Here is a 14,451-nt window from a genome sequence, read left to right as displayed (position 1 = left end):
TATTCTTGGTAATGCTGCAATTCATGTCATGTAAAGAATGTAAAGAGGTTTTTTCCCACTATATATGTCTACTTTGTCTTTTCTCTGTATAAGGGTCTGCCAATTCCTGAATAATGTTCTTTATTCCTATGTAGGTAGGTAGATAGTATGTAGGTTGTTCCACACAAAACTAGAGTCTTTTTGTAACAAATCAAAGTAAATTGCTGAGTGTCTAAGAAAAAATGCATCCTTTATTGCATTAACAATAAGTGAAAGATGTTATATCAATAGAGTTATCTAGACTAGTAGAATAGGAGAAAGATGTTAAATGGTTGTAAAGAATGAATGTTCCAATAAAAGCAGTTCAATAGAATAGAACATATCAAGTGCATAGACCTTCAGCAATTTATTCATGGAGAGAAAATAAAGATGATAGAATCTTTGCCTTTAGTCTCTGGATAAAGTGGAAATAGAAGCTTTCTTTTCTATCTTCTACTATCATCTAACCTAATACAAGGGGAAAGAAATAATTTCATGAGGTCTAAAGGCCAATGACCTGAATTTGGTTGGGAAATCAGTTTCATGTATAAGATGAATTGCTAACAGTGGATGTGATGGACAGATATTAAAGCTGAATGCCAGGCAAACGGCTAAATGCACAGATGAAATGGCACTTTGTGTTACTTCTTCCTCTACCAGTCTAAATTCTGCTGTGCAGTAAGAGGCTGATACTAGGTCAAATTCAGGTATTTACACTGCTTGCATTTGCAAACATACATTTAATGCTATATTAATGAATACAGCTGCATTGATTTGTGTCTTTTATATCTGCCTAGAGTTCAGCTTTGAGTGGAGTTCAGGTTGAAAAGATAGGAGGGATGGGAAGGGGTAGGGAGAAGATTGGGAGTGTTGCGGCTGAGAAGCATGCATACACGCATCAGCAGGATAGTTCACAAAAGTAGGAGAAGGTCAAAACTGAGTGCCAATGATAGCTGATAATTTCTCACTGAGCATAGTCTGATTGATCCAGTTTTAAACATTATTATTAGAGTTGGGGACTTCCAAGCTTAGCAATACATTGCTTTGCTGTAAATTTGTGTGTTAGGTTTTTGCTTCACTTGGGTCTCTTTGCAAACATTTGCCAAGAACTGAAGCTAATAAAGCTAAAAATCGGTAGACCCTCACCGCAGTCCCTGAAGAACTGGACAGTGCCACCAAATATGCCAGTGGGTGCCTAGGTCTGGGCATCTGTGGAAGCATTGGGAGGGGGAGGGGAAGTCCAGCATGCATTTGGAAATCCTGGTGGGTACCAGGAAGTTACTAAAGAAGTTATTTTCCTGTGCACATACATCTTGGGAGCAATATCATCTAGTGGTCATCCATATGGGTCAATCACTGATTGTATAATTTTTTGCTGAATTAAAGAGATCCTGTCATCAAAAAAGCTGCTGCAGAAATAAGTTGGAGCACCTAGAGGTTCCAGGCTATTCTGACATGGAAAGCTCCAATGTGTCTGTCCTGACACATTTTTGTTGGAACTTCACTATGATAGGCCAATAGGAACTTGCAAGAGGCAGGGACGGCATTAAAGGCTGTTTCTGGCTTTATTACATTGAGTCTTTAATTTGAAACAACTGTACATCAAGTCAGAAATCCTGATGTGCATACTTGTTCTAAGTTAGTGATTTAGAATGCATTCAAAGAGGAGATACATCAGTGACACCCTATACATATTTCTTCTTCATATTTTTAAAGCTTCTCTTGGTGTTCACCAGGGGCTTGCATGCTGTGGAGGAATCTTAGCCCACTCCCACATAAATAAGTACTTTTGCTTGATGACAAATTGCAGGTTTTTGAGCATGAGCAGCCCTTGCCAGACTTCCCCATAATATCTTAATTAGATTCAGTTTAGAACTTGATTAGATTCAACAAATCAGTAACCCCTCACAAACCCAAGTAGAAAAACAATGGTTGCAAATATTGGGATCCAATAATAAATTCTAAAAAATCTGCCTGAACCCTGCACAGGCTTGAATTATTTAACATGAGTTAAATGACAGATTAATTCAACACTGTGCATAAATGGTTAGCACTCTTGTCTTTTAATTATAGGGTTCTGGGTCCCATTAACATGGGGTTCCCTATCTGCTTGGAGCAAATGTTCTTCCTGTTTGACGGGGTTCATCTGGGTGTTGCAGCCCAAAAATCTTCAGCTTGATTAATTGCCTTCCATCCAAATTGGTCAAAGTGTGTCTGTATGTGGTAGGGACTGTATACGTTGCTGATGTAAAAAGTCATAAAGCAGTGTAGGAAATCCCAGGGAAACCTGTCTTATGCTGGAATTTACAAGCATTTCTGCACAAACAATGTGAAGAAAAATAAAAATGCATAATATTTTAAATGACTATTGTAACAGTTATTGTTAATTTGTGTTTCAGGCATGAAACCTATGGACAGCAGTATCCAGGGCAAGGTCCCGCTTCAGGACAACCACCTTATGGAGGGCACCAGCCAGGAATGTACCCACAACAACAAGTAAGCTGCCTGAATACTTAATGTTAGGAATGCACCAATACCGAGTATTTGGGCAAGTACCCGTACTCAACCAAATGCTCTCGATGCTCTCCGGTATCAGGAAGCTGGGCAGCTAGTCCTTACACACTGCCCAGCTTCCTGATTGGCTGGAAAGCCGGCTCCATGCACTTGGTGACGAGGGTGCATGGAGCCGGCTTCCCGGCCAATCAGGAAGCCAGGTGGTGTGTAATTACTCGCCGCCCGGTTTCCTTATTGGTCGGGAACCTGGCATTTACCCGCACCCCGGCTTCCTAATTGGCCATAAAGCAGGCTCCATGTTTCCTCATCACCTGGTGATGAGGGAGCATGGAGACAGCTTCCCGGCTAATCAGAAAGCCAGGTGGCGAGTCATTACACGCCACCCAGCTTCCTTAAGGGACTTCAAAGTATTGGTATTCAGTATCAGCGAGTACCGGAAAAAAAATATCTGTACTCGATACCAAAAAAAACGGTATCGGTGCATCCCTACTTAATGTATTATATTTTATTTAGCATGGTAGAAAAATCAGAGCTATATTAATTGTGTGGCCTGCATGACAACCACAGAGTTACAGCAAATAAACTTAGCCTAAAGTAGCTTTTAATAAAGACTGTTTTTAAATTCAAGGCTGAGAACTCAAACTGGGGCCAAAGTATACAAACTGGAGTGAGAAATAATGAGATAAAAGAGGATGCCATGTTAAGGATGCTTGTATATGATTAGGACTATCTTTTGATTGCTTGGCATACTGCCTGGTGCATTCAGTCAGAAATGTTATCAATGATAAGACTGGCACTGGGTGTTGGGTGGATCAAAAGGAACATAAATACATTCAAATGAAGTGTTCTGTTTCCCCTACAATCTAAGACCTTCCCAAGGCACTTACAGATATTCAGTTTTAATTGTACTCAGTTGTCTCCGAAGAATACTATCACACAACCTTTGCTTTTGTTTGCTGCCTTAAGAGTTGTAGGGTAATTTTCATTTCATTTTTCAATAAAAGAAAAGGGTATTTTAAAGCATTTCCAAGAAAAAAATTCTTAATAAGCATACCGTAAGTCAAAACATGACTTTAAAGACACAAAAAGGTCTAATTTGGACATTAATGGAATAGCTAGCTCTAGTAAAGCTGTACCCATAGAGTAGACTCACTATGTTTTGACTACAGTCTGTATGTTCTTTCTGGATATCTAAATAATTAGGAAGTATGTATGCAAATGTTGGATCTCTGCATGTTTTTGAAATGGTACAGTACTCAATTTATAGTAACATCGTACTCAAGATACATTTTACATTAGGCAATGGTGCAAACTGCATAACATATTCAAAGATTTGGACTTATTTGAGTTGACATTTTTTTCATTATTAGTTTTTAATTAGTTTGTCCCAAGTAATTAGGTTAGAAATTTAAGGGATTTGGTGGTTTACAGAAATTCTGCTTTATTTTACTTTTAGAACTACAAACGTCATATGGATAGCATGTATTGTCCTTCATCGAAGCGCCATGAGGGAGACATGTACACTATGCAGTACAGCAGCCAACAGCAAGATGTGTACAATCAATATAGCAACACTTACTCTGGACCTGACAGGAGGCCAATGCAAGGACAGTATTCTTTCCCTTACAACAGAGAGAGGATGCAGAGTCCAGGGCAAATACAGCAACATGGCATGGGACCTCAAATAATGGGTGGCCCAGTGCAGTCATCTTCAGGTGATGGTGCTCAGCAGAATATGTGGCCTGCACGCAGTGACTTACCCTATCAATACCAAGGAAGGCAAGGCCCAGCTGGCACACAACAGCAAGGAACTTATCCAGCTATGAACCGTTCTGATGATATCTTGGTACCTGACCAAAGAATGAATCATGAGGGTCAGTGGCCATCTCATGGAAACCAACGTCCGTCTTCCTACATGTCCCCATCTGGAGCATTGCAACCAAACACTAGAGCGCCACCATCATCTTACCAGACCCCACCATCTATGGCAAACCACATTTCAAGGGCCTCAAGCCCTGCCTCATTTCAGCGCTCACTGGAAAACCGTATGTCACCAAGCAAATCTCCTTTCTTGCCTTCACTAAAAATGCAGAAGGTTATGCCCACAGTTCCACCAACTCAGACAACTGGGCTTTCTTCACAGACTTCTATCATCAGGCGTGAAATTACCTTTCCACCTGGCTCAGTGGAAGCAACTCCACCGGTCTTGAAGTCAAGGAGAAAAATTACCTCAAAAGACATTGGTAAGAGGAAACAAAATATTAATTTTTTAAAATCCTTTATTTAAAGTAAAGTATTAAAATGTATTTATAAATCTTATGTTTTCCATTGTACATGGCTTTTAAAAATTGCAAAATGGTATCTGAAGTATTTTCTTAAATATGCGTAAATTGGAAATGATCATTGCTGTTAGGAAAACCATTTGCCATTGGGTAGATCATGCAAACTACATGTGGGATTCCATATGTTCTTTTTTTTTTTTCTCAATCAATATTTATTGGTTTTCATGAAGTTTAAACAATAAACTGTAAATACTACATAGTAGTACATTGGAAGAATACAAATCCAATACGGTTGCATGTCCATCGACATTGTCAGGATCAAAATCAGGATGTGTAACCCTATAAACTTTAATAGGCTAACAAGAAATCATTCCATACAATAGGAATGCGTAGATGGATTCCATATATTCTGGTCGACAATAGACAGCTTTTATTGTACAGTGATGGCCTGTTTGGTACAGGCACATACTATCATCAGGACATACAATAACACAAAATAAAATGTGCAATAAAAATTCTTACCTACCAAGTAAATTATAGTTGTGGTATTTTTTTAAATGCACCATATAAGACATACAATAAATTGAAGAAACTAAAAAATCTCTGTAAAATATAGCTTAGCAAGCATAGAGCAATAAATATAAAATTCTACATTCTATATCAAGCTTTAATATATATCAAACTGTACATGTGGAACTTTCAAAGTTGCTAAACTAGTCCTAGGAATCATTTAGTTTAGCTATAATGCAACCTTACTAGCTAGTTTTGGAGTTTGCCTGAACTGTAAAACTTGTCTGAACTGTGCAAAGGCAAGCAGAGGACAAAGGGCTAATCACCAGTGTTGCCTGTGGTCTCTCCACAGCTGCTGCTCTTTTCCCTATATTTTTTACTGATCTACCATGCCTTGTTTCACACTGCGTCCACCGTGAACACAGTGCTTTTGGAAGAGGACAAATAAGGCTTTGTTTCCTTATGGAAAGTTGCAAAAAAGAGAAAAATCCTATGTTTTTAGTGCTCTCCTGGTGAGGGAGGTGTGTCAGGGCTGGTGTGCGGCTCCTACGATATTAGACAGAAGTGTCTAATGAGTGATAATGAACAAACAAGGACGTAAGAGAGAAGGAGCGCCACAACCTGATACAGATGAATGGGCAAAAAGATTGATTAATGGTGTTGGGAACTTACAATTGGTGGGATGGTGCTCTGTGATGTTGGTCTCCTGGTTCGGTTGTTGGGTCTGGAAGTTGCGGTGGAGGGATTCTCAATGGGCAGATGAGTTGTGTGAGTCCTCAGAGGAGATGGAGTGTGACATCACTACACCAGGTTGTGGTGCTCCTTCTCTTTTTTGTCCTTGCTTGTTTCTGCTTGATTGCTTTTCAGCAACAGTACAGTTGTGACATCACTACATCTCGTGAGGCTTATGGTCAGAGGCAGCAGTGTTTTAAATGATCTTACAATGTAGCTATACAGCTATGAGACTCAAGGCATTGGAGTGCCTATGCACAGGGAGTGCACTACTACTTTTCAGAAGATATTCAATGCAAAATTTACTTTTTCAGGGTACTGCTGAGGCTTAGTTAGTATCTCTAAAGGTTCTCTATAAAATAGCAAATCTTAACAGTTTGCGTTTAGGTCCACTTTAAAAGAGCACCCTGGGTATTGGGGCTTACAGGGGTGCCCTGAAAATAAACTAATGATATGTGCAGGTAATTGAAGTCTGGAGTCAAGTGTACCATCTTTGAAAACAACATAGGTTTGATGTGGCAATTTGTTTATGTCCGTGCTTATAAATACTGAAGCCAACAATGCAGAAAAATTAAAATAGCACCGATAGATACCCTTATGTTATGCAAAGAACTGGGTAAAACACCTAAGCAATAATGTTAATGACTTGTTTAAGATCTGTAAAACTGGAGATTGCACAATGCTGCTATCACCTCACCATTTGAAAATGTAAATATGTGTTAACTGTATAAAGGAAAAAAAAGCAGCACAAATTTTCAGACATTGAGACATTTTATGTGGCCATAATAGGTTTCAGACAAGTAGCGCAAACATACAGTATCTTGCGAAAGTATTGATCCCCTTGGTGTTTTGTATTGTTTTATTGCATTGCAACCTGGAATTAAATGGATTTTTGGTGGTTTGTACCATGTGGTGTATACAGCATACCTACCACTTAATACGTGCAAAATAATTTTTATTGTAACACAATACTGTAATTAAAACACAAAACCCCAGAAATCTTGAGTATGTGTAAGTATTTACCCTCCAAAAGTCAATACTTTGTAGAGCCACCATTTGCTGCAATTACACCTGCAAGTCTTTTGGGGTATGTTTCTATTAGCTTAGCATATTAAGCCACTGGGATTTTTGCCCATTCTTCAAGACAAAACTGCTCCAGCTCCTTCAAGTTAGATGGGTTGTGTTGGTGTACAGCAATCTTCAAGTCATGCCACAGATTCTTAATTCGATTGATGTCTAAGATGACTAGGCCATTTAAAGACATTAATTTTTTTTCCTTTAAACCACTCAAGTGTATTTTTAGCAGTATGTTCCGGGCCTGCCTTTGGGGTGTGCTAGCTGTGCTGCCGCACAGTGTCCCAAGGCAACAGGGGGCGCCAGGCAGCTGACACAGTTCGGCCTCGGGGTGGCAGGGAGTAGAGGGACGGCACAGCCTGCAGCTTCTCTAATCCCCGTTGCTCTCCCCCCCTGTATGGGAAGAGGCAGCGGGGATCTGAGCAGAAATGGAACGCTGAAGCCGGCGGGGGCGGAGGAGGGAGCTGTCATCCAGGATGGCTGAGCGGTGAGGAGAGAGAGAACCGCCAGCTGTCAGATCCTGGCCTGAGCGGTCTGTGTGTGGCAGAGTGGTTCAGGATGGAGAGCGGAAGGATCAGTAAATATCTGTGATATTTACCGATCCTCTGTGTGCAGCACAAACATTGGAGTGATCGCTGATCACTCCAATGTTTGTCAACAACTGCGTAAGGCAACGGTAGTACCAATATTGAAAAAGGGTTCAAAATGCCAACCTGGGAACTACAGACCAGTCAGTTTAACATCAATGGTATGCAAACTGTTTGAGGGAATGATATAGGGTTATTTAATGGATTTTGTGGCAGTGGTATAATAAGTGATAATCAGCATGGATTTATGAAGGACTGTTCTTGCCAGACCAACCTACTAACATTCTATGAGGAGGTAAGTAAACACTAGGATAGAAGAAAACCAGTGCATGTAGTGTACCTAGATTTTGCAAAAGATTTTGACTCGGTACCACATAAACGCTTATTACACATGCTGCAATCTATGGGCATAGATGAAAAGGTGTGTACATGGATGAATAACTGGCTACAGGAACATGTCCAGAGAGTATCGGTTAATGGTTCTTTTTCTAATTGGTCTAAGGTTGAGAGTGGTGTGCCCCAGGGTTCTGTGCTAGGCCCAATACTGTTTAACCTGTTTATTAATGATATCAGGGAAGGTGTACATAGTCAAGTTTCTGTGTTTGCAGATTATACTTAAATTGGGAGGGTAATAGATATGACCTTAGACATATATAGCATTACAGGTGGACCTGGATAAAATAGGGGAGTAGACAACTACATGGCAGATGAGGTTTATTGTTGAAAACTGTAAAATAATGCATTTTGGGGCTAAAAAACAGGCATGCAGCATACACATTATTGAGAACTCCAATTGGGAAGTCAGAAATGAAAAAAGATTTGGGGTTCATAGTTGACTGCAGATTAAACAATAGCATGCAATGTACGACTGCAGTAAGCAAAGCGAGCAGAGTACTGTCTTGCATTAAAAAGGGTACGTACTGTAGAGACAAAGCAATCATTTTGCCACATTTATAGATCGCTGGTTCAGCCTCATCTTGAGTATGTGGTTCAATTCTGGTCACCATTCCACATAAAGGATGTCCTGGAGATGGTGAGGGTACAGCGAAGGGCAACAAAACTAATTAAGGGGCTGGAGGACTAAAGCTTTGAGACAGGATGCTAAATTTAAATTTGTTCACTCTAGAAGTGAGGCGATTATGAGGGGACATGATTTTGATGCACAAATTGTTTAATGGTGATTGTAATATCAGTAACATACTTTTTATTGTAAACTCCCTAAAGAAGACTAGAGGCCACCACCTAAAACTGGAGGAAAAAAGATTTAACCACAAAGGGGTACAGGTATTTCTAAAAACCAGACCACACAGGGACTCATATACACACACGCACGCACAAACACACAAAGGTTGAACTCAATGGACCCGTGGCTTTATTCAACCTCAAATACTATGTAACTATGTAAGTTGTGCACATCACATGGTACAAACCCCAAAAATCCATTTTAGTTCCAGGTTCTAATGCAAAAAACAGGAAACCACCAAAAATCTCTTTGCAAGGAACGGTGTATTCTAAATCTACAGCAGATCTCATCATGAGTTGCCATATGGACAGTGTTATATATTAATATATATTATTGCATGTATTTTAAACAAATAATTATCATCTCTTCATACTTTTTTTTTAGTAACACCTGAAGCTTGGAGGGTAATGATGTCTTTAAAATCTGGTCTCTTGGCTGAAAGTACATGGGCTTTAGACACCATCAACATCCTATTGTATGATGACAGTACAGTGACTGCTTTTACCCTATCTCAGGTGGGTGTATTACAGTTAAATATTGACAAATGCTTTTTTGTTTGGCTTTGAAATATAGCATCTATAGCTTGTCTATAGCTAATAGTGTATTAGTTAATCAAGCAGATTTACATTTTCCAGCCATATGAATTCAATATCAACATGCCTATATTAGGATATGCAGTGGTGTACTCTGTAGACAGGGAGGCTGTCCTCTTTGGGTTCCCTACACAAGCAGTCCATCATGGGTTCTGCACCAGGGAACTCTGGGTTCCCCCAACCACATCATTCTCCCCTATTTGTATTAATTTGAAAGCATGAAGCATGACTGGGGGGCCCATATCAGAAATGGTGACAGTTTATGGGACAAGGACTGGTACATTTTAGAACTGTTTTATTAAAAAAATGTCAGTAATTATCCTAACCATTCATTCATCTGTGTTGATGCAACCTTTCTCTCCAGCTGTGTTATGGAAGAACAATTGATGGACAAGATTTTTACACACAACTGTGTGAGATACAGTGTAACATCATATTAGATTTAAAGTTTGGAAATGAATCTTTAGTAGAAAAGTGAAAGACAAGAGAATGATGTAATGCTTTTTTTAATATATGTTTAAAGGAGAACTATGAGATGAGTGATTTCCACTCACCTCATGGTTCTAAGCCGACCTGTGACAATGAGACTGTCACAGGTCGGCTCAGTAGATCGGGAGGTGAGGGAACACATACCGGGTTCCCTCAACTCTCGATCCTGTCACGGCTCTCAGCCGTGACAGGGGGAGGGGCTGGATCCCCCTCTCCCCGCTCCAATCTGCCAGCGCTGACTGGCGGAACGGACGGGGGAGGGGTGCGGGTACAGCTGGCTCTGCCTCTAGATAGGCAGAGCCAGCTGTCACTCACGCAGCTGGGCGGATCCCGTCATCTACGTCGGGATCCGCTCCAGGTGCGGCGTCTCGGTATACCGTGAGCTGTAGCGGTATACTGAGCTTAGGGTAACGGGAGGACGCTAGTTTGTGTCCTCCCATTACCCTAAGGAGAACTATGGGGAAAAACACTGACCCCATAGTTCTCCTTTAATGATCAATGGGGTATTTTGACAGTACCATGCAGCTTATATGTTTTGTTGCCTTCATCTATACTCAGCATTTTTCACATCTTCTGCATTCCTTTGAACAGAATGGTTGTCACCAGTTTTCATAAATATTATGCTGCAAACATTTTTTTTTATTGCACAATTAAGGTGACCATCTAATAACACTTTTTATGTTTGATTTAACAGCTGCCTGGCTTTTTGGAGCTCTTGGTGGAATATTTTAGGAAATGCCTCATTGATGTCTTTGGGATATTGAAGGAGTATGAAGTTGGGGCAAATGTTTGTGATGCTCTTGAAAATGACGTAGATGGTAGTCCATCTACAGAGGAAGAAGAAGCTGCTATGGATTATGAAGGTGGTACAGAAGAGGATGAAGTTATAGATGAAAATGAACCTGATCAGGATGATACCAGTGTATTAGATGAGAAAGAAAACCTAAAACCGGAGGAAAAAAACACCTCATTCATAAAACCTGAAAAGTTAATAAATCGACATGAGAAGCCAAAACAAGCAAGTAAATTTGATAGGCTGCCAATCAAAGTTGTAAAGAAGAATGATCTATTTGTTATTGACCGTTCTGACCGACTTGGACATGCTCAGGAATTCAATAGTGGGCTACTTCATTGGCAGCTTGGTGGAGGTGATACAACTGAACATATTCAGACTCACTTTGAAAGTAAAATGCAAATTCCCTTGTACAGGAGACCTCAAAGATCAGTCAGTCCTCAAAACAAAAAGAAGAAAGAGCAAGATGATAGATTTCTACCAGATAATGATGAGGATCAACCAGAAAAGAGTATAACTGCAACCATTGATGATGTACTCTCTGCAAGGCCTGGTGCACTCCCAGAAGATTCCAGTAATGCTTGCTTGCAAATAGAGAGCAACAAACTTTCGTTAGGAATCCACCACGCCAAAAGTCACAGGAATATAACATTACTGGAAGATGAACCGAGAAGCCGAGATGAAGTTCCTTTGTGTACAGTAGCTTCTTGGCAAGACTCTTTGGCCAGGCGTTGCATTTGTGTGTCAAATATTATCCGTAGTTTGTCTTTTGTGCCTGGGAATGATGCCGAGTTGTCAAAACATTCAGGCTTGGTCTTGACCCTTGGGAAATTAATTCTCCTCCATCATGAGCATCCAGAAAGAAAACGAACACCACAGACTTATGAAAAAGAGGAGGAGGAAGAAAAAGGTGCCAGCTGCAGCAAGGATGAGTGGTGGTGGGACTGTCTCGAGGTACTGAGAGAAAATACTTTGGTCACATTAGCTAATATTTCTGGACAATTAGACTTGTCTGCATACACAGAAAGTATCTGTTTGCCAATCTTGGATGGTTTACTACACTGGATGGTGTGCCCATCTGCTGAGGCACAGGATCCTTTCCCAACAGTAGGGCCCAATTCTATTCTTTCCCCTCAGAGACTTGTGCTTGAAACATTATGTAAACTCAGTATACAGGACAATAATGTGGATCTTATTTTAACCACGCCTTCTTTCAGTCGCCAAGAAAAACTCTATGCGACGCTAGTTAGGTATGTCGGGGATCGCAAAAACCCTGTGTGTCGAGAAATGTCTGTGGCGCTGCTTTCGAACCTTGCTCAGGGGGATTTTGTGGTAGCAAAGGCTATAGCTTTGCAAAAAGGAAGCCTTGGGAACTTAATAAGCTTCTTGGAAGATGGTGTTACCATGGCTCAATATCAGCAGAATCAACATAACCTCATGCACATGCAGCCTCCCCATTTGGAGCCTCCCAGTGTAGACATGATGTGCAGGGCAGCTAAGGCTTTATTAGCCATGGCCAAAGTGGAAGAGAACCACTCCGAGTTCCTTTTGCACGAAAGCCGTTTATTGGATATCTCTATAACAGCGGTTCTGAACTCTACCGTTTCCTCAGTCATTTGTGATGTACTCTTTCAAATAGGACAGTTATGACACCAGTGGGAAGCCAAGCATGTGTGAGGGGAGAGTAGGAAGTCGCATATAACTGGCTATTTTTCTGTTCTTTAGAGAAGAAGAAACATGATAAATAAAAGCAAAACAAAGATGCTCCTCACCCAGTCATTATTTACCAATTGGAATTTCTAAGAAATGGTTAATGAGCTATGAAAATAAATATTTGCTGTTTGTGTATGTTCATTCTATTTTATTTTAATTTTTTTCCTTTACCAAAGTTGGTGATTGTTTTATTTGAAGGTCATTTTGGATCTTATTATTTTTTTAGTTTTCTTTTTCTTGATTGTATTATTAGCCTTAGGGGACAGATAAACCCATGTGAGCATTGTAAAAAATGAAACTTTATCATTTCTTTGAAGAGAATAAGTTGTTATTATTTCAGTTTTCATATTCAGAGTATTTTTTGTACCCTTGAGTTAAAAGAAATGTACCAAACCAGTGTGCAATAGAACCACTAGTGACATTGTTTAAGTATGTGGAAAGGGGGACTAAGTTTAAAAAAAAATCTGTTTTCATCCTTTGGATAACAGTAATATTAGAATAGAAGCAGAGTGAATAGACACTTATCTGGAAAAAATTCAGAACATTTAAACCTATTAAAAAAAAAAAAGAAAGAGTTCAAAAATTCATACATGCCACTTTCATAATCAAGTATAGTATTTGAGATTTCACATGATAACAGCCTTTAGATGCTTTGTTATATTTTTTTTTGTTTTTCATTTCTCATTATTACCCAGGGTCTGGGATGTATATAAGAAATGTACAGGCCTTTACTTTGTTTCTTTTCTTAAAAAAATAATTTTTAGTATACTTTGGCTATTTCCCCATGATGTGGTTAAAGTAATAGACTTTTATTGTCATCTTTTTTTTTCTCCTTTGTCATGGCACTGAAAAAAAATCCTAGCCATATATCCCACAATGAGGGTAATGTGCAGGTTTCTGTATGTATAAAATAATGCTCTATTTTGGTGTAGCCGCTGGACACTTGCAGGTTGCAGTTACAATGTGGAGATAGTTGCCTGCCAACTAAAGAAGATAATGGTTATATTATACAAATGGCAGTTATAACAATACAACAGATGAATCGACACAACTGCTGAGGTTTTTCAGTGATGAAACTCAACATATTTGTATTTCAAGAAAATGTAGTTTAAAAAAAAAAAAGAAAAAAAAAGAAAATGAAAAAACTTGTTGTAAATTCCTCCTTTTCCTCTGGCTTAATGAATATCATTTATTCAGTATAAAATCTTTATACTATATGTTCCACATGTTAAGAATAAATGTACATTAAATCTTGTTAAGCACTGTGATGGGTGTTTTTGAATAATCACTTTTTCCTCTTGTATATAGATTTTGAAGTATGTTAATGGTCTTTTACACAATGTTGCAATATACGCTCTCTGACATGGAAAAGGGTTATATACTGTACTGCAAGGTTCAGCTTTTATATTAATACTAAACAGACTGTATATATTTTTGTAGAAATTAGCAATAGCTTTATTTGCTTCCCGTGGGTACCAAGTTGCATTGAGAAATATTGTTATTTTGTGTGCATAGATTTTTGCTGTAAAAAAACAAAACAAAAAACGAAAAGCCAACAAAGTTCTTTGAAAACACGAATTATATAAAATGTTTTCATTTTCTGAGTAGAATACAGACTGCTGTTTATTTGTATATCACTTAGTTTACATTACATTCGTCTTACGGTCTTTAGCTTGAGCCTTTTGAATTCAAAGACCAAAGTGCCAAAATATTCTACTTTGTTTGGTTTTCAGGGAGGGTGGTGTAGCCAGTGAAAAATTATTCATACCTTGATGTGAAAATATAGCTTTGTACTTTTTTTTTTTTTTTAACTTCTTCAAGTGTAGGTAAACTCCTAAATGAAAAGTCACATTGTAAGGTAGAAAGCACTTCACCATGAAGGAGTGCTCTCTATTTTCTCCTT

The 14,451-nt window shown here is 39.1% G+C and overlaps 1 protein-coding gene across 6 annotated transcripts in view; it reads left to right on the top strand.

The window, feature by feature from the left end:
- Positions 1-14,103, top strand: part of ARID1B (AT-rich interaction domain 1B) — a 351,874-nt gene extending 337,771 nt beyond the window's left edge. For 4 of the 6 annotated variants that reach the window (XM_018569472.1, XM_018569469.1, XM_018569473.1 and 1 more), the window contains 4 exons: positions 2,418-2,514; positions 3,989-4,775; positions 9,345-9,475; positions 10,737-14,103. In XM_018569472.1, coding sequence (XP_018424974.1) covers positions 2,418-2,514; positions 3,989-4,775; positions 9,345-9,475; positions 10,737-12,485 — 2,764 coding nt within the window. In that variant the 3' untranslated portion in view covers positions 12,486-14,103. The remainder of the gene's footprint in view (positions 1-2,417; positions 2,515-3,988; positions 4,776-9,344; positions 9,476-10,736) is intronic. The other 2 variants (XM_018569471.1, XM_018569470.1) reach the window with 1 other exon arrangement.
- Positions 14,104-14,451: the final 348 nt, after the last annotated feature.

Source organism: Nanorana parkeri, unplaced genomic scaffold (genome assembly GCF_000935625.1).
Source record: "Nanorana parkeri isolate BGI_ZX_2015 unplaced genomic scaffold, ASM93562v1 scaffold1339, whole genome shotgun sequence".
In the NCBI taxonomy this organism is placed as follows: Eukaryota; Metazoa; Chordata; class Amphibia; order Anura; family Dicroglossidae; genus Nanorana; species Nanorana parkeri.
This window is presented reverse-complemented; position numbering and strand designations above follow the sequence as displayed.